Consider the following 20,510-nt stretch of genomic DNA (forward strand, 5'->3'; position numbering starts at 1 on the left):
CAGAAGAGGCATCGTGCTTTGTGTTGCCATCCATAATGGGCTTTGCTCGTATCAGTGAAAGGCATTATTTCTATGCATAACATCTTACTTCCGAAAAAGCATCTTCATTATAACTCCAGACCTCCCAAGTAAAGCAATCATTTTGAAAGCTTTCAGTGTTTTCTTTTTTGCTGGATGCTCATATCTTCTTCAGAATCAGCTTAGTAGAAAATAGTCATTTGTTTTAGAAACAGGAAGGCTGTATAGACTCCTAAAGGAAGTAAAAGGAAAGAAATGAAGCGCACAAGTCTTTGACAGATTAACCTATGTTAACATGAATATGTGTACAGCCAATGATAGCTAGGCTTTCCCTTACTAAAAAAAATATCTGTTTTCATAATGGCAGTAAGTCATGATTAATACTGACAGTGCATTTTGCTGCCTAAAAGATTTTTTTTGAGAGATCAGTGAATTCATTTTTCATTAAATGCTGCAATATGGTTGAAAAAAGATAAGTCTCTGTGATTTTATTTTTATATCTCTTCTTCGCTGCGGACATCAATATAGTCTGTAGTTGAAACCAAATCCAATTTCCCATTGAAAAGTTGCATAGTCAAATTCTGCTTGAAGGTCAAACGAAGTCAAGTTTGTGGAGCTGTCGTTTGGGGAGTTTCTCTAGCACACGAGGCAGTGTCTAGGTTATTTTACTGGTTTATAGCACTTGAAAAAATTGCAGTTGTCAAAAGCTGGTATTTATTAAATGATCTCAAGTAAGGGTAGAGTACTGTTTTAAGTATGACAAATGAGCCATGGTAATTATTTGTTTTTAGGGGGTCATCCATTTTATATACTAGTTTACAGGAATAAAAAGATGTGATAGGAGAGACAAAAATCCTGCAGTTCAGTGGAGTTACTGAGCTAGAAATCAATTTTCTACCAGTCCAATTGCAAGGCATGGTCTGATAAGTTTACATTTTCGGTATTGAACTTTGGCATCATATAGCATGTGGGTCTCAGAGAAGTTGTGAAATGGGCCACAACAAGGAGCTCAAAGTTAATAAAATGACAAGTTGTGTGTGGAGAGGGAAAGAAATCAGGACCTTTGCCATAATTCACTCTTTGATAAAGACAGCTAGACTGCAGCAGCAGCCTGTGTGGGACGAGATATCAGCTGGACCTCCCCGTTGCACTGAGAACTGCGCTTAACGCTGGTGATGTTAAACCCCAAAGACTGCCTTCTTAAGAGCTCTGAACTGCACCTCTGCCTTATGTTTACTTTAAGTGACAAGAATAAACCTACTTTATTTTTGGTTTTAGACTGTTTCAGGGTCACTGTATGAGCGTCAGTGCTGAAGCGGGGGGCGTTGTTTTTTCTTCTGTCTTATCAACTGGATGCATGCAACTGATATTAAAATAAAGTGAAATAGTACACTCACACTGAAAACTTTGACGTCCATAGCAATTGTGACTGAAGCAATCATCCCCCAAAAATTCAGTCTATGACTTCCTCCCTTCTATTGTGGCTTTATTCTTGCTGATGTGTTACTGACTCTTTACGAGTACTGATGATAAAAATACCCAAGAGTAAAACACTATTACCCTGTTTCTGTCATTTCTTTCACTGAGAAAAGCTATTGAGATTTGTGTTTAGAAAGTCAGATGTTGCTGTTCTGTGTTCAGTTGCTCATGTTGGAAATATAAATGCTCTCAACAAATATTTTCCATGGTATAACCTTATTTGCAGAAAATTCATATCTGAATTATTCCATCTTGCCCAGCACTTTCACAGCTATTGCTTTCTTTAACGAAATCAAGGTGGTCTTTAGAAGTCTGCTATGTGAGGCTTTGTAAGTGAAAGCCATGCCCCAAAACTGAAAAGGTTAATTAATGCAGCTAGATGAATGTGAATGAACTGAGTAATAAAAAGGCACAGTGAGATGACTGTCAGGTTGAAGCATGAGTGATAACTTTCCTTTGCACTAATAAGATAGGAGCCTTTTACAACAGTGTTTTCAGTTTCCAGGTGGCATTCAAAGGAGCCATGGGAAAAGAAATGCTGGACATGACACAATCATTGCTTTCCAGCCAGTCACATAATTGGGAATGTAATATAACCTTTAGTCAACAATAAAATTAACCTTGATTCCAGACAGATATGTGTATGTGCTGAGAAAATATCTCTGTTGTGGGTGCCTTTTGCAAGCAGTGGATTATTAAGGAAATACAATAACCTAGCCACAAAATGAAATTGGATTGTTGCCTCTCAAAATAGAAGACCCTCTCATTCTTGGTTATTCTTAATAACATGCAGCCACTCGGTTGGGTAATTCAATAAAAGGTTCCCTTTCCAACCTGTTTCCCTTCCCCTTCATTTGCTCTGTGATTTTTTTCAAACTCTAGCATTGGGATTGGCTTTTTTATACTTCTCTTTATACATAGCTACCTCCTATAGACATACATAGATGTAAGTGACCTTAAATAAAAATATGTGTCTATAGAAAGCAGTAAAATATGTCAGCTGATTTGTTCATCTGATTAATTTCATAAAATATTCCATACTGAAACTTTAAATAAAATAACACAGAAAAAGGTGGTCAGTCATGCAATTTAAACACCATTGATCCTCTTTAGAAAAACACAACACAAAACAAAACAAAAAAACCCCACTCCCACACTTTGGGGTTTAAAAAACACCCAAGATTTCCATTTAGGAACCATCTGAACTGTCAAGTACGGTGAATATTTAGTGGGGCAGGAAAGTGCTGTCAGTGTGGTTCTGAATGCTGTAGCCTGAAATTGATAATCACTTTGAAATAAAGGGGATGGAAAACCATGAGAAAACTAGACAGCAAAGAGCGTTTATGACTACCGAAATGTTTTCTCTTTTTTGCAATCAGGGTCACTGCTATTACCATGGCAATGTACAAGGGTACCCCGACTCCTCGGTCAGTCTCAGTACCTGCTCTGGACTCAGGTGAGTCAATACTTCAGTAGTACTTGGACTCCTTAAGAAACCATCCTAATACTCATTGAGTTTTTGTTTTGCCTTTTAATGAATGTATCAGTATCCATTTTTCAAATGTTGGTACAATCTCTGTAAAAACATTTTCCCCCTAGTTGCTCTGAAGAGAAAAAAAGAACTAGATAATGCGGTTTGGGGGTTTTCCATGATGTCCCTTCTCTCTTGCTGCCCATCCTTCTCCATACTCTTTTGCAGCAGTGCGGTGCTTGGCACATTTTTGGGCTGGCAGTGCCCAGTGGCCCTCCAGTCCTCCTTGTCCTCAAAGCTGGTTCACCAGTGATGGCAGGACTGCTTTGCAGCTGCAAACTCATGCATTGTCCAGCAGCCTCATCATTAGGAGAGACTGCTTTATAGATATGGCTGGGGAGCTCAATAAATTGCGTTCATGGCAGGTATGATGCTCAGCATTAGGATTTTGGCTACTTGTTCACAGAAGAGTAGCAGATTCACATTGCTGAAAACCCAACCTCTTCTGAGTTTGAGAAAGGAACAGGCTGACAACATTTTAAATACACAATGGACACAGTTCAGGAAACAATTATCTTCCTTACTTGGACAATCAGAGACTGGTATTTACTCACAGAGCTGTTCTAAATCACAGTAATTAACTGTAAATTGGCTTTAGTGTTCTCCCTGGAAAACCCAGTTTTCCTGTCAGATTTCCAGCTGTCTCAACCTTTGCTGGGTTTGTTTAATTTATCTACAAACAGCGTGAGTAGCTGGAGTCTTTTCCCCTTGATTTTGTATTTTGTGCAATAGTGGTATTATCAAGGCTTTTATAATGGAGCTCTGGGACAGACAGCAGCAGAGTGAGCAAACAGTTTGTTACCAGGACCCCTCTCCCTGTTGGAGGAACCCATTTGCTGTAGTGGATGGGATTCCTGTGGCTCATTCCCACACAGAGAGGGGTTTTACCGGTGCTTCGGTATGTATCTGGCATCTTCACAAGTTTACCCTAATTAATCCCTTGCATGGACCATGGCAGTCTGCGTTCACCAGTTGTTCTCGCAGTCTGTAAAAACATAATGCAGTGCTCTTGGTATTTTAGTTAAAAGGATAGCATTGCTGCAAGGTCCACAGGGAAAATTTGCACCGTGTGGGACAGGGCCTTCACCGATGTCTTGTTCCAGAGCTACCTAAGAAATTAAGAACTCTCAAGAGAAATTACTCTTCTCCCCATTAAACGCATTTTCTTTCTTCTCTAATGTGCTCTTTTTACAATTGTTGAGCTCACAGAGTCGTTTCCCAGTTCTAGGTAGTCAGGTATGTCAAGGCAACATATGCCGGCAGTGACATTTTTCTCTCATCTGGCACTATTGCAGATAAATCCCCAAAGTGCAAGCTGACAGTATGAGGCTCCTTCCCCACAGGAAAAGTGTAGCAGCATCTTTTTCAGCACAAAGTTTCGTAAGGTTCCCTGCCAAAGCATGTTTTGCTCTAGTAGGAGAACAACTGAGGACGCATCTCAGTATCCGTGCCCATTTGGCTGCTGCATTCGCTGCTGAGGTTGGTTAAGAGAGTGTCCATGAGTGAGAACAGTTTGTGGTAAGGGTGCCTGTTGACTTACTCCACAAAACTCATTTCACAGCCTGGTAGCCAATAGTAATAACTTCCAGTCATTACCTGTGCTTGATCTGAGCCAGCGTTGTCTATTTAAAAGGCTTCATAATGCACTGCCAGCTCCTTGAACCACCCGGGCCTTCTCACTAAAACTGGTTAGGAGTAAAAGGCCAGGTGGTGTGAAATCCCAAGTAGCTGCATTGAGGTCCTGAGAGTACTAAGCATCTTCCAGAATCAGGCCCACGGGTCACCGTATACCTCTGCCACCAAAACATTATTGTGGCAATGCATCCCTTGAGAATTTGGGTGGAAAGGTCTAGTTGAAGATGTCCCTGCTCATTGCAGGGGGGTTGGACTAGATGACCTTTAAAGGTCCCTTCCAACCCAACCCATTCTATGATTCTATGATTTACTGCACGTGATCCAGTCTGAAATAATATGAGGAGAAGCAGGACAGTTCAAAATTACTTCATGGCTTACTTTGCTGGCAACTTTACTAGTATTACAGCTTGAAAGAATAGTTATGGATAGGATAGGGTAGGGTAGGGTAAGGTAGGGTAGGATAGGATAGGATAGGATAGGATAGGATAGGATAGGATAGGATAGGATGATGTACTTGCCCACCAACTTACTGGAGTAGGGACTCTTGTTTTTCCACGGCATGATAAAGACTGCAAGCTGCAGGCGTAGAGACGTAAGACATCGTGTGGCCATGGAGCCCCGGATGAGGACAGTCCCTGGAGCAGCCATTTCACTTGCAGCAGCTGGTAGAAGGAAAGACTGGTCTCATTCTCAGGGTCTGTTCCTGGCTTTGTGACAGTTTCTAAGTGAATTGGACAAATCTCTCTGTCTCAGTTTCTCCATCTGTGAAATTCATTTAATGATTCTTACCTACCTCACATAGCTGTTGCATGGAGCTGAAGTTTCAGTGCCTGAAAAACATCTAATGAAAGGAAGTGCAAGCTGTTAGCTCACTGAAATCTCAGAGTACTAATATCCTCCCACTCCTACTAGACAGGCACCTTGGGCATTGTTCCAGGTGTGGACAGGTAGGGACTGTGTCTTTTCCCCCAGATTAGGACAGTTTGTTAAAAGACACGAAACTAGTCATAAAGAATAGGTTCCACATTTTAGTATGCTCTGAAGCCCGAGTGCTCAGCGGTAGTCAAAGAAGCAAAAAGGATCATAGGAATTACTGAGACAGAAATAGAGGATAGAACAAAAACCTTCATTACCACTTTATAAATCCATAGTGCACTCACATCTTGAATTCTGCATGCAGTTCTTGTTTTCCTCTCCCCATCCCCATCTCAGAAAAGGAAGCATTATATCCAGAAAAGGTACAAAGAAGGGCAAAAAGTATGATCAAAGGTATGGAACAGCTTTTATCCGAGGAGAGAAAATAGACTAGGATTTGTCACTTTTGAAAGGAGATGACGGAGAAAAGGGGTATGATGAAACGAGGTTGAATGTCACGCTGAAGAGGGGACAATTACTGAATATTTTTCGCAACCTCAAAATTAGGAGACATCAAATGAAACTTTAGAGCAAAGGGAAGTACTTTTTTATTCACCACATAATGAAGCTATGGAGCTCACCGTCACAGGTGAGTGTCAATGTAAAAAGTGTCAGTAGATTCAAAAAAGATGAGACAATGTGGGGAGGGGAGCTGGGGGAGCCTCTCCAGGGCTGTCAAACCCAGAGATGTCCCTGACACTCATGCTGTCAGAGCTGGGGGTACCAACGGGAGTGTGTTTGTTATGTTCTTATATCTTACCCCCAAGTATCTGCTGTTGGCCAGGGCCAGAGACAAGGTGCTGAGCTGGAGCAATCTTGCTCTGACCTATTGCAACCATCATGTTCTTACTTACAGTGCAGCCACATGGTTGAGCATTTGAGATGCGTTGAGCTTGTAAATATGACATGATTACTCTGTGATGAGCTACAGGAGGAGTCAAGTGTGAAATCTGCAAACTAAGACAGGTTTGACTAGTTTACTTTTTTCAGGCAGATAGAGGGGGTGAGATACAAAGATAAGTGAGAAGTAGACTCGGCTCTCTTATACACAGACACTCACATATTCCAGCTATGTTACATCCTCTCAGACATAACATTCAAGTGCCGCGCTTCACGTAGGATTACAATGGCATAAATAGTTGGATTGACACTGATAGCTGCCTAAAATGCAGGTTAGAGCAGAATATAATCATGCCATAATCTGTATCCTGCTGGCTCCTCCGGAGGAGGAAGAGCTGAAAGGCAGAGAGGAGACGGTAAATGCTGAATGCGTGCAATGGGAACAATGGGTAATCAGGACTTCCGGCACTTCCATCTGGATAAGAAAGCCAATTAGACTGTCAAAGCTTGTGGGAAGGTGAAGGTACGACAAAGTCAAGTCGTTTCCTTCCTGTCCTCAGGAAATACCCTTCTGTTTATCTAGCTCAGAGGCTCTTCAAGTTCTTAGCAAATAATTTTGGCCTGTAGCCACCACACACATCTTCTGTGATAAATTTGTACAGACTTGAATGATTTTTCCCCTATTACTTTCTCTGCAAGTGCAGAACCCAGCAAATACACAGAAAAATGCAGCCTGAAGAGGAGCACAATCTCCGTGGTCCAGGGGCTGGCAGAGGATGCTGGCGCGGGGACGTGCAGCTACAAAGGCGTCTCCAGTGACATCTCTGGTGGGGGGAGCTTGAGAGGTGCTCTCAGAAATGCCTCGGTAGTTTAAGGATACAAATGTCACAGGAAGCCTTTTCTTTCTGAAACACCAAAATGCTCTTGAAAATCCTAAGAATCTCTCGGAGTTACCCAGTTGCTAGATAATAAGCCCATTCACACATACAAAAAGTATTTGGTCATTGTCCAACCTCATCAGCGACTGAAAGTTGCTCTGTCCACAGTGACAGTGATGGGGATAAGGCCCCAGAACTGAAAAGACAGTCATTTTTAATGGGATTACATAGTTGTGCTACACGAGGCTGCCAATACTACAGCCATCCATTTTTCAAATGGTCTGGCTGAACCCACTGCATCCCAGACACAGTCAGCTGAAGGGGATTTAAATATGACACTCCAGACATCAACTATTTAAAAAAGGAATGGAAGTAGGAAACCAGTGAGAAAAAAATTTAAATTCCTCATGACTCCTCAAGCGTGATTTCCCCACAGAAGGGGAGATCTCATCCAAAAAAGAAGTTAGGAGAAAATCGCAGCTGAGAAAAGCACCGGTTTGGATGTGAGCTTTTTCTCCATATGTTCTGAAGAGCTTTTAGTTCATATAAACATCTCTCATGGTTTGTAAGTTATCTGACCGTGAAACTACTGGAGGATTTTGAGCTTAACGTTAGAAAGCATTCAGCTTCTGGGGTTTCATAGCTTCTGTATTCTGGCTGTTAAGTGGTAAACAGCTCCTGAATCACGATCACCTCTGTGATCTGAGATGAACGTTGTGTCCGTTCTTTGACAATTGTGTGCACGCTGTCCCCAGGTGCACAGTAATCCCCCAAGCATCACTGCTACTGCCAGGACAAGCATGAGAGATGATCTGTACCCGGCTGTTTGAGCCTGCCCCTTCTCCATCAAGTCTGTGTCTGACAGTACTTAATTTAAAAAACAAACAAACAAACAAACAAAAAAACTAAAAATATTTTTATACATTTTGTGGCTTGAAAAGGCATCCTATGAGCTTTAATGTGATGTTCAAATTTGAATCAAGCCTTCTTTTATTGTTACACCGTTTGCTGCACAGTGCTACAAAATGGGCTCACTAAATTGGCACTGATGCCAACATCTCTTTCCTTCTTCATTTTTCTCTACTTTCCTTGGTCTCTCTTGTCACCCTCCCAGTTGAGCTCACATGTGACACTTTTTCTGATAACACAATTATTGTTTCTTGCAACCCAAATGCTGGACATGAAATTGCGCTATCGCTTTCAATTCAAGTAACTCCCTGCTTAAATTCCAGGCAGCAAAGTTGAAGACCAATATGCATTCACTCTGGACAAATCTGTCTTGCACTGAGAAAGGATTAAGTGCGTGCTACAGTAGTCTCTGGGTATGACTACATTTTAGACACTGTGCTATAGAATATATTTTCAGGTTAATGAAAGGCATTGGCTGGAATAAAACATATTTGACTAATGATGTGTCTGCATGAGAACACCTCTACCACTACTGCAATATGTAAAACCAATAACGCTACTGCTTTAACCTCCCTTCGAGATGTTGCCCTGTGTTGATTTGGGTCAGACTTGTTATTTTAATGGAATCCTGATGTGCAGTATAGTAGGATAACGGTAATAGTCACAGTATTACTTGGGTCTTGTGTGATGCTCTTCATCAATAGGTAATTATTGTCTGTGGTTACTAAAATTTACCCCATTTTAAAGGTGGGAAACTGATGCAGAAAGAGGTGAATTGCCTGTCCAAGGCTGCCTAGGGGCAGTGGTGGAGACAGGAGTAGTTCTGTCTCTGGAGTCCAGCTCCCATTCTCTGCATTTCCCAGTCCTTTAAAGTTACAGAATGACCAAACCATTTGGAAAATACCTAAAGATCACCTAGCCCATTAGAAAAACAGTCGATAGATCGTCTTGTTCATTTATCCCAATAGTATTCATCTGCAACTTATTAAAACAGACTAAAAGTGAAGTTTTCATTCACTACTTCATTTTTCTTCCTCTTTTGTTTGCTTGCCTGCTTGCTTGCCTGGGAATTTGTTATACAAAGTCCTGAGAATGTAGAATGTCTAAGAAAAATAAATAAAAATGCCCTATCACTTTACAGATCACCTTCTGAAACACTGCAGTGAGTAACTACTGTACCTCCATCGCAAGCATCATGAGAACAACACTCCAGGGCCACAAGGCTCCAGTTCTGTTATTTATTCACCTAAAACTCTCATTGAAATCGGTGGTACAGCTGTGGGATCAGACCCTTTACTTTTGAAGCTGTAGCATTAATTATGAAATGAAAGTCCTGTAGGTTTTTAGGTGGCACATGAGTACTGCACAGTCTTTCGCTGTGTCTGTAGGCAGAGACAGGCTTAATGTGAATATGTGGTGTGTAAGCATGACAGTCCTCTATAGTCTAATTAATTTCTTACAAACTCAAAACATCTACATTCCTCTTCCAGTGGTAGTAGAGCTTTTTATTATTATTGTTTAGAAATGAGTATAACTTTGAGCTTCATTAAAACCAAATGTTTAATTGCATTCATGGATATCAGATTTATTGATTTACTTAACTTTCCCTGTATAGTACAGCAGAATAATATATAACAGTTTCATATAATGCTGTCCTAGCCAAGTTTTACTTCAGCATCACAGTTTCTCAGACAAGTATGCATTGATGGTTTATGTTGGCAGGGCCTTTGCTTCTGCTGACAAGTTGGAAAAGAAACATCTCATTTATATTTTGAGATTTCCTAAAGCCTGTTGATTTATGAAATATGACTGGCTTTGCATTAGGTTTTGTTTTGGTTTTTCTTTTTAAGAGAAAAAAATATCACATTTGACTTTATCGGCAATTTAAATAGTGGGATTATTCCATCAAATTGCATTTCCCTATTTGTGAGATTCCTGGCAAGTTAAACAGCAGTTAATAACAAATTAATTATTTAAGTTACGTTTTAATTTCTTTTTCTTTGAGATGGAGAGAGTTCTCCCATCATAGGCCATCTCATATACACATTCCCCATGTGCCCATATGGCATGTAATGGCATACAGTAGGCAAATACCAATGAGTCGTTCATGTTTAGAGCTGGTTAGCAGCAACGTGGATGTGGTTTAATTGGTGCTGACCACCAGCCATGAGCAGGGTTCAAACCCTGTTGAGAGGTAGAGTAAAATATTAGCTCAGGCTCAAGACCACACTGAAGCTGCTTCCAGTTGGCTTGGAGCCTGTGAACCGATGTCTGGACATGCTGTATGGTATAGATTTTTTTTTTTTCCTTCCTCTCTGCTACCAGTGATGAAAAGGACAGCCCGATAGTTTTAGATAGGGTTTGAATTGTCTCTTCTCTTTCCTGCCCAGCTCATTTGCAAGACCTTTCTGACTTCCCAGCATCAGTATGGTTTGGGACTGGGGAAAACACAGATGCCATGAATTAGATACCTGGAGACCAAAAAATGTACGCTTTATATTGCATTTTTCCCAAATATTTATAAGCTTGGGAATTCTGGTAGTCTTTTGCCTGGTAGAGGTAATGGTAGAAATCCCACAGATTTCAGTAGAAGCTGGTTTTAAAGAATAACCACTTCTCGAGTACTCGCAGAGTTGCCGAAATCCCTTTGGGGTTCCTTGTATAATTTTTGGTTGGGGATCTGTAGTTTACTATACTATTTGGCGCATTGGAAAACATTATATTATTTAACGCCTCCTGAAAATGGAAAAGTTGTGCCATCTCGTTCTTCGGGGAACATAGGCTGACTCAGGAGTGTGGGAGAACCATGTTCAAGAGGAAGATACAGAAATGGTGTAGGAGTAACAGAGGCTTTTTTGAAACACCTGACAAGAGTGGAAGGAAGAAGTAGTTATGGATTTATTTTATTTGCATCAAATTCTTAGTACTGAATGACTGGTAGGTATTGTTCATCTAATCCTGCCACACCAAAAAAAGAAAAACCATAGCTTTTGACTAGTTACATTTTTAAGGTGCTGTGCTTGGCACTGATCAATGGGGGGAAAATGCAATTGTAGGAAAAGAAAATTAGTCAAAAACAGAGAGCTGGCCAAGAAAATTCATATTTGATATTCATTATCTTATTACAGATGGTCACAAGCCAAGTGCTGATATCCTGTAGGCAGCACTCAAAGGATAAGTGTGCATTAAATGAAAAGTATATTTTCCTTTATGCCGAATCTGCAGATTTTTTTACCATGGGATTGCTTCATATGCAAAGGTGGAACTGTTCTTAAAGGCTCACACTGTCACTTGGGATGGGAGTCTCAGTGGCAAGTTGAATAGGCTGCCCTGGCTCTGGCGTGCTCAGTAGAAAATAAAATTAATCACTCTGCTATCTGATCATTTGTCCATATCCTCTGCAGCTAAAGAAAATGAGGGGTAAAGAAATGGTTATTTAGTTATTTTAGACAGTAGCTGGGTATACAAGGGGTACATTGGAAACGTGGCATTGATGTGGCATGTTTTGGCGATGAACTCTTGACAAGATGCTGGCTTTAAAAAAAAAAAAAAAAAGAAAGAGTGAGCTTTACCCAGTAAAAGGATACTACTAAGTCTCTCCCTTTCTAGTGTAAATAATTAAAGAAAATTATTTAAGTCTATATTTTTTTAAGTTAACGTTCTAAGCAGGATAAAGTTTAACATTAAAAATAAAACCCCTCATGGTTTTATGTTGGTTTCGAGCTGTCAGTAAAGCGAGATGGTCAGGCTGGCCCATTTCAAACAGTGACTAATGGACTTCTGCCTCCATTGCTGGTTCCAGCTGCCTCCAAAATTAAATGATTAATTGCACAAGGGAAAGACAACAATCCTTATTTGATTGTGCTGATTACAGAGTTGCTGATTATCAGAGGAAAGGGCATATGTTGTCCTAGTTTCCTAAATTCTTCAAGGAATAAGGCATATCTGAAAATAATTTAGAACTGTAGGGTGTAAGGTTACTCAAATCAGGGGGTGACCTGCTCAGAGGTCTCTCATATGTCATGCGTGCGGTAGTGTGTCCTGGCTGTAGCTACAAGGGTTGCTGTGATAAATCAGTCCTGCTTTTCCAACTGTGATCCATCACACGCAGCATGCCTGTGCAATGGGTAAGTAATATATCTTACCTGCTTTGCCAAGGGTACTAAAGAAGCTACAAATGAATTATCAGACCCCGATTCTTGGTTCAGATCAGTAAAGCAGGCTCCTGCGAATGCTGTTGCACAGCCTTTAATATCATGGGTTTCCAGTCCTTTCGTTTTTTTTCTCTTGGACTTCTAGCCGTTCTAGTTAACAGTAAAACGGTCATCTGTTGGCTTAGCTAAACTGATGCTAACGATGTTTTGTAGCAAAACTGTGCAGTCAGCTTGGAATGAAATTTTCAGTTAACTGGTTAGGAGGCGAAAGACTTTGAGTTTCTTCATCATATCTTGCTAAGAATAGCATATCTAGGGCAGCTTTTTCCTAATAATTTTACTTTTTATTTTAAAATCAGTCTTTATGGTGTCATTAACCTGCTTCTGGGTCCTTCCTCTTTTTCCTTTTTTTCTTTTTTTAGCTTTCTGCAGAAGAATTGTATAGAGACACGTATCAGTCTCACAATGGTTGTACTATCTTACCTTTGTTGCAGTACAGACAGAAATAAAAAGAGCAGACACTTCCTATACACCAAAAAGACACACTAATAAAATACAGCCAGCTTTGGGCTGAAAATGGTTGCTGTTTAATAGCATATATGGACGGTATAGAGCAGTTTAGAGGAGGAATTGAGGAAGAATGCCTTGACCAATTAAAAGTTTCATGGAATTCCAGATAGGTAGACTGTAAGTATTGCTGCTGAACCTTTGCCAGTGCTTAGGGATTAATGTCTTCATAATTTAAACAGGGAAGAAATTGGTAATGCAGTGCACTATTTAGTGTAGTGTCTAATTGATGAATGCTTACAACACTGCATATGCAAATGCTTATCCCTAGTTTAGAAAAGAGAAATAGGTTTTAAAGGGTGCCTTTCTCTGGTCACACAGTTACCCAACAACACCTGATGTCCAGCTCGACGTGGGAATTATCTAGGACCCTCCTGTGTGGTTGGCAGTATGCGCTCAGGATGCAAGCTAGGCACAGAATATTAAATTCCTTTCTCTTACCATAATTTCTACCTGAGCCCTGTCTGTAAACCTCCTTCATGCCTTCTTACGCTGTGCCAGTCCCGACGTACAGTAGAGCAGTCTTCTTACTCTGTGGTCCTACAGTTGCAGTTATAATTACTAATTCTAGCGGTATTGTTGGAGATCGTCTTACTTTGTGCCATATAGTACCAGAAATCCTATTCCAGCACGCGCAGACCACGGACACCCATACCGCACTGCCTGTATTTGCTGAGCTGAGCTCAAAGAGCAGCCTTATGCCAGCAGCTTCCTCAGCAGGAGGAAGCGGAAAGCTATTCAACCTTTTGTCAACTTTGTTTTACTGTGGCAGCTCAAAATAATTGGGCAGGACCCAGCACAAGAACCCAAGCATGGCTTTTATTTGGTGAGTTGTCTGGAGTATACAGGGAGAGAGGTTTTTGGTTAGGAGGCAGCACATGAAGCCCAGAATTGGCTACATGTCCTAGGTTCTTCCACATGTTTCTTGGAGCAAGGTGTTCTATCTCTTCCTAAACCCTCTTTCCTCTTTGCATACTGTAGTTTAAAGTAGTGCAAGAAGAGTGCTTTCATTGATGGAAAATCTTTGAGATCCTCAAGGAGCAGGTGGTATTGCTGTAACAATTATTATTTTGGGTAGTACAATGAGTTAAACAGGAGTATATCTGAGCTTCATTCTGCTGCCCCACTGTGCAGTGTTTAATAATCCATTTTGATACTGCGATGCCTCTTTCATCTGGCAGAATTGATGCTTGCATCAGCATTTGGTTTAAAAGGTATAATGCACACTGCAGATCATAATGAATACTTTCACTCTGTACCTTTTCTTACAAAAGCATTTCACCATGCTTTTGTTCATTACTGTTTGCCAAGGGTCCTCGGAAGCTCACACATCGTGACTCCACTCAGCAATGCCAATGCATCACTGGGAGAACGGAAAACACATAAAACACAAATATAATTTTGCTCTACAGTACAGCACTTCAGAAGAGGAAAATTTTCTTTGAGCTATTGCTTCTTTTAAAGTATAGTGTGCTGCAATGACAAATATACAGCTTTGATGTTTCCTGCTCCACTCGACCATGACACTGTAAATCAGTGTTTTGCTTTTTCATACTCCATTGTTATTAAAACCTGTTGTAACTTTGTTGTAGGCAAACATACATTAGCTCTTGAAAACCATGCATCTTACTCTGTTCTGTTCCGTAACAGGGGAATTATTGTATTTGAAAACAAAAGCTACATTCTGGAGCCATTAGAAGGTGCTGCAAGTGAACACAAGATCTACCGAGCAGAGAATTTGAAAATAGCCCCAGGATCTTGTGGCCACCAGCTGGGCATCTCTGCCATGAGAGCTGATGACGATGACACATCACACCGTTCTCAAGCTGGCAGGGTAGGTGGATGATGCACTTCTATGTTTCTGTTTTGCTGAGTACATCTCTGGTAACATTTCCATATTACTGCCTACCATAACTCTTTGTTACAAAGAGTCCCTACTAAGCAAAACATTAAAGCATATAGTCAACTTCTGTAGATGTCATGTGTTTAAGTGCATGTTTAAAATTAAGCATACAGTTACATGATTTGCTAAAGCTTTATTACTTTTTCCTGATCCTGCATACATAACTTGCTTTTTACTTTCTTTTTGGTAATGAGATAGCACAGAAAAGGTTATGGTTTCATATTATGGTAATGTATTTTGATTCGTGTATGATTATACCCAGAATTTAAGACCCCATAAGAACACTGAGCAATGTCTGGAAAAGTTCTTGCCCACCCAAGGTGGAACATGATAGCTGTGATGCTTTGCTAATATTAGGTTTTGAACCTTTACATTCTAATAGGAAAGTATCTTATGCAGACAAAACAAATTCTCACCATATTAATTTGTAGATGTATTATTGTAGTTGTTTCTACGTAGGAAGAAATGCACTTAATGTGAAATGCATCTAGCTAATGGAAACTGTAGAAAATTCAATGAGCTAAAAATCAGGAAGAGGAAATACTGTAATAAGTTCGTCTGCATATTGGATGAGGATTGTAGAAAAGACTGGTTTAGGTGTTCAGAAATTATACAATGATACAAGTCTGCCCTCAGCATTTATTAAATGTCACATATTGGGATTTATACTTGCATGTACTACTAAGCCTTTGCATCAGGTTAATCGTTAAGGAAAGCAACCTAAATGACATCCCTAGACATTATTTATGTAGTGGGATTAAGTTATTTTACATTTTAGGAATATTGAATATTACATCTAATGCATTAGCCTTTGCATATACCATTTTATGAGCTAAGTGTCTTTCTAAAAATGCGTGCAGGTTGAAAGCATTGGAAAAGTACTTTTCACAACTTTATTAAGGTTTCCTCAAAATCTTTGTGACTTTTGACTGAATTTCACTGAAGTAATCAATGAAACACTAGGAAACTGAAATAAAATGTGCATACAACTAGCTGATACAATCAAAGTAATTTTACTGTTATCCTCATGGTTCTCACATTTTGTTGATGGCTTCAACTATGTGCCACAATTCACCTTAAATATCTGAAAAATACTTTTGCTGTGGTTCAGTGGACATAATTATAAAACCTGTCAACAGTCACAGCATATGGATAGGTACAGTATATATAATGAGTACATTGGATACGCTTCTAATGTATGAATTTTGAAAGTTGTCAAATGTAATGTGTGGAGTGAGTTTTCTCATTTCAGTGTTGTCATCAGCTAAGTAGACTGTCAGGACATACTGAATAAAGATGACCTGCAAAGTATGGAGACATAAAGCTGCTCCAAATTACACTGGGTGACAGAAGTAAGCAGAAATCTGGTCTCAGGTTCATGGCATGATGAAAATTTTTCATTTCTTGACAGGTTTGGGAGAGCTTTTTGGTTTTTTTCTTTTTCCCCTGACCCTTCACTCAACTACCTACACTAAATTCTTATTGAGCAGAGCTGAAATGTGAGATCAATATATCACAAAGTTAGACTAGCCTTTGGGTTAGATTTAAATAGAGATAAATGATGGGACAAACAGTAGACTCAGCTTCCCAGATCCAAACATTCTATTTAATAGAGCAAGTCAGGTAGTGTAGCAGATGCGTGCAGACATGTTTTGCCCTATTGGAGCTGGGTCTCTATAAATACTGGGTCATTTCATAACTCAGTGGACCCTCAAATTGCAGCAAGGGAGTGTGTTTTCCAGTTGAGCTCCATTGAGATGGGATCCTACAGAAAGCAAGCCTAGTGTGTGAGATAGCCCCTACAGTATGGCTTTTTCTTTGTAGCCACACAAAAAAGCCATTTTGGTGGTGCTGGTGGACCCAGATCAGGCAGGTGAGCCGTTCGGGGCAAGTGGATCACGGAGAAAGAGAGAAGCTGCAACATTGCCATGTGAATCCAAGCCATGCCAATTCCCAGGCAGGGGAGTATGAGGAAGGGCTACAGTGGTATGGGACAGCAGTTTTGTGATAGGATCAGGTGTGGTAGAAGCAGAGGAGAAAGACAACGGTCAGTGGAACAAAGCACCTTGTGTCCCATCGTGTATTATCTGTATTATCGACTCTTCATTTTAATTCTGGAGGATTAACTCAGGCAATGGATTGTGCATTGATGCAGTTGGCTGCAGAAAGCAAGCCGAAAGAAGTCATAATTAGGTATATTTTATAAATAAATATTGTATCCAAGGAATGCACATAGCCTTTGGGCAAATCACAGGAATGGATTCGTTATGCAAGTCAGACACCGGAGGCTTACATGATTATACCCTGCTAGCCAATTTCTCTCAGGCTAACTCTCTCCAGTCCAAACAGTTTTACTCTTGGTAAAAAGTAAATGGTTTAAACTGGCTGATGTAACACAGCTCTTCTTATATCTTAGTACCTGGATTTTCATGTGTCATCTTTTACTCTTCATTTGGAAGAAGACTAGAGGCACCATGGGGGTACATCTCTGATCAGGACCGCATTAGAAATTTCAGGTTTACGTTAGACTTTCAGTGTCCGAGAGAGCAATTCCATCACAAACAACACCCACATGGTCATTTGCCTTATGTGGCCATCTCACTCATGTCTGATATATTTTGCAGGGAGGTAAATCGAGCTCTGCCAGAGCACTGTAGGTTCCACTGAAGTCTACTGAGATGTGGCAGGCCCTTTGTATTGCATCTGCTGCTGTCCCAGGAGCAGCAGGAGGGGACATGCTGACTCCTTGGTGTCCTGGTTCCCAGCCGGCACATCACCAGGCACTGCTGATGAGCTGTGTGGCAGACGAGGCATGGGCACGTGCACCAAGTCTGTGGACACGCCATGACCCCATGGTGGTGACATTTGCCTCCAGTAGAGCACAAGAAGGTGACAGAGAACCCCAACACCAGGAGAAGTTGCAAGAATATCTACCTGAGCTCATTTGCCAGACTCCTCTAATAAGTGTAATCATGTAAAGTGTTTGTGTCATTGATGTTTAGTTCATTAATGATAGCTTTTACTGCTTTCTCAGTTCATAAACGCTGTCCAAATGGAACTTAACTATTTTCCAGTTATTGTAGTTTGAAGGCTGTGTAACACTATTAAATATGAGTTTGAAAGTCAGAGTTACTAAAGGTTACATCTGTCACTTTCCTCTAAACAATGCTTCTTGCAAAACATTCAAAATCATTAATCTGCAGATAACAAAGAGGAACACTTTGGTAATGTGAAGAAAACCTTGTGAAATTTGGCTGGAAGGTGATGTCCAGCACTGACTTAGCTTAGGGGATCACACAGTTTGCCTTGGAACAGTTTGCTTTGGAAAGCTTTAGTCATGTTTTAGGTTATAGAGCATTGGTTTCGTTCAAGACATCATGGTCATTAGTAGGTCATAAATCTGCTTAAGCTCCTTAAGTTCTGGCATGAAGATCAGATATACTGCTGAGACCTCTTTTCCCTGAGTGTCTTATTCCAGAAACAAGGGAGGAATGATAGAATAGATGCTCAGCTGCTGTAAATCACAGAACTTTTACAGGCATTAATAGGTCACTTAAATTTAGGGTAGCAGAGGAGCTGTGCTATGATTAGTAATATTACAAAATCATTTCATTTTCTTCAGTGATCTTTTTGCAGCTAAGCATTATGATTCTTTGAGACCTGCATTTAGAACTGCAAGTAGCATGACCAGCTGTTTTATATGAATATACAGATACAAAATTAAATGTATGCCTTCCGTTTTTAGAGTATTAATTTGCTTCCCCAGACACTGACAGTTCATTCCGTTTTTTTCTGCAGTCTTTGTTCTCGGGTTTTTCTTCCTACATAATTTATCAGTTGACCACTTGATCTTTTCTCTGCTTTACTCAATATCCCTTTATCTCTCATTTTTCTTAGTAGCCAGTTTGTCTGTTGTGTGAAATCTTTGCTAAAAGTCATCTCATCATTTCTTTAAATGTGCCTTGGAAATAGCAAAGGTCTTTCTGCTAGACATGGTATTCTCCTGGAAGGAAAGATAACTCAAACATTTCAACTGCAGAAAGCTGAAAGGTTGAGAAAGACTTTGCACCACTTGCTTGCTTGCTGTGATCAAATCCTGGGGTTTTTTTTGTAAGTACCACGTAGACTATTTCTGCCGTAGTAGGTAAAAGGCAAACTTCCATGAGGAGAAGGAACACAACAAAAATTTGTATGTAGTGAAATCTTTGGAAGTCTGAGATGTTGTGTATCTCCTCTTGCAAGCACTTTGTTGGACTGAGGCAGAGCTGATTCCAAGGGTCACTTATTGCAAAAACAAAATATTGTTTTCATCTTTTTTGGCAGTACAAGAGGGAGACTCTGAAGACAACGAAGTATGTGGAGCTTGTTATTGTGGCAGATAATCGTGAGGTAAGAAACTTGAAACTAAGAAGTTATGGGAAGCATGGGTAGGAAACGGGTAGCTCACTTCAGCTACCATGGTATTGCAAGTAATGTGCTTCAGACAGTAATATGATGGTTTTCGAAAGTAAAGCTTCTTCCCTAATTAGGGCTAAGCAAGGGAAGGCACTGTTAAGATAGGACAACACTGACAGTCAATGGTAAAATTTCTTGCAATGCTTCATAAGGAATTTGACTCTCAAATAACTGGGATATCTGGCAGTAATTGAAGAAGAGGCAAATACAAATTCACTGCCCAGGATCTCCTTGAGCTAGTTAAATCTTCGTTGCCATTGACTCTGCCCTCAGCGGGACCATCCCAGTTTGGAAGACACGGTAGGATCCTGCACTTGCTTTTGAGGCAGTACTTTACCATCACACTGCATGAAGCACGGCTGCCTTCCTGACGGTTTGCAAAGAAAGCTTCAAAGTGAGTAACCAGGACTGGCTGTAGAAATGTTCCAGTCAGCTGAATGGCAGCCAAAGATCTAAATCTTGGTTTGAATTATTTTGCTACTTACATTTTTTTTTTGTCTCCTTGAACACTGCTAGTTAGGGAATTACAATCACTCTGCTGCAAGAGCCAAAACAGCTAAAACAGAAGAGCTTTTTCTTTTTCACAAAACATCAGTCCCTAAAAGATCCCCATGTAAGACTTCAGGATTTTAAAATCTTTTCATGAGAACCAAAATACTATCCCATAGCCTGTGCTTATTCTGAGGCAGACCGTGGTCCCATGAAGTCAACAGGAGTCTGCCGATGGCCTTTGGTTGCACTGTGTACTTCCCAAACATCACCGACAATGCTGGCAGAGTAAGGTGGCTATTGGGGAAAAAATCTATGATATTTGTGCTGCTAATACATTGATCCTTCACATTCCAAGTTTCAGAGACAAGGCAAGGATGTGGAAAAAATTAAGCAGAGGCTGATAGAAATTGCAAACTACGTTGATAAGGTAAGAACATGAGCATTATTTCACTTTTTCCAAACTTACTACACTTTCTGAAGGATGTTGCTGTGAAATCTGTTTCTTCTACTAGTAAATTAAGAAAGCTGCCGTGCTCAGATCAGCAGCGTTCTCAACCTTTGCCACATCTCCTTATCCACCCACCTTTTCAAGGAGCTAACCCTGCTGCTTTCCTAATACTCCAGTATTTCAGAGCAATGCTTCTCTCCAACCAGTAAAACCAAAAAAAGTAAACTTAAACCTTTTGTATGCCCTTCAACATAGTAAGCTGTGAGCTCTGCTCAGCTATATATGG

General features: G+C 40.3%; 1 protein-coding gene across 1 annotated transcript in view; it reads left to right on the forward strand.

The window, feature by feature from the left end:
* ADAM12 (ADAM metallopeptidase domain 12) overlaps positions 1-20,510 on the forward strand; it is a 188,163-nt gene that overhangs the window by 105,951 nt on the left and 61,702 nt on the right. The window contains 4 exon segments of the mRNA XM_050898796.1: positions 2,877-2,953; positions 14,577-14,760; positions 19,153-19,218; positions 20,132-20,203. Coding sequence (XP_050754753.1) covers positions 2,877-2,953; positions 14,577-14,760; positions 19,153-19,218; positions 20,132-20,203 — 399 coding nt within the window.

This window comes from Gymnogyps californianus, chromosome 6, assembly GCF_018139145.2.
Source record: "Gymnogyps californianus isolate 813 chromosome 6, ASM1813914v2, whole genome shotgun sequence".
In the NCBI taxonomy this organism is placed as follows: Eukaryota; Metazoa; Chordata; class Aves; order Accipitriformes; family Cathartidae; genus Gymnogyps; species Gymnogyps californianus.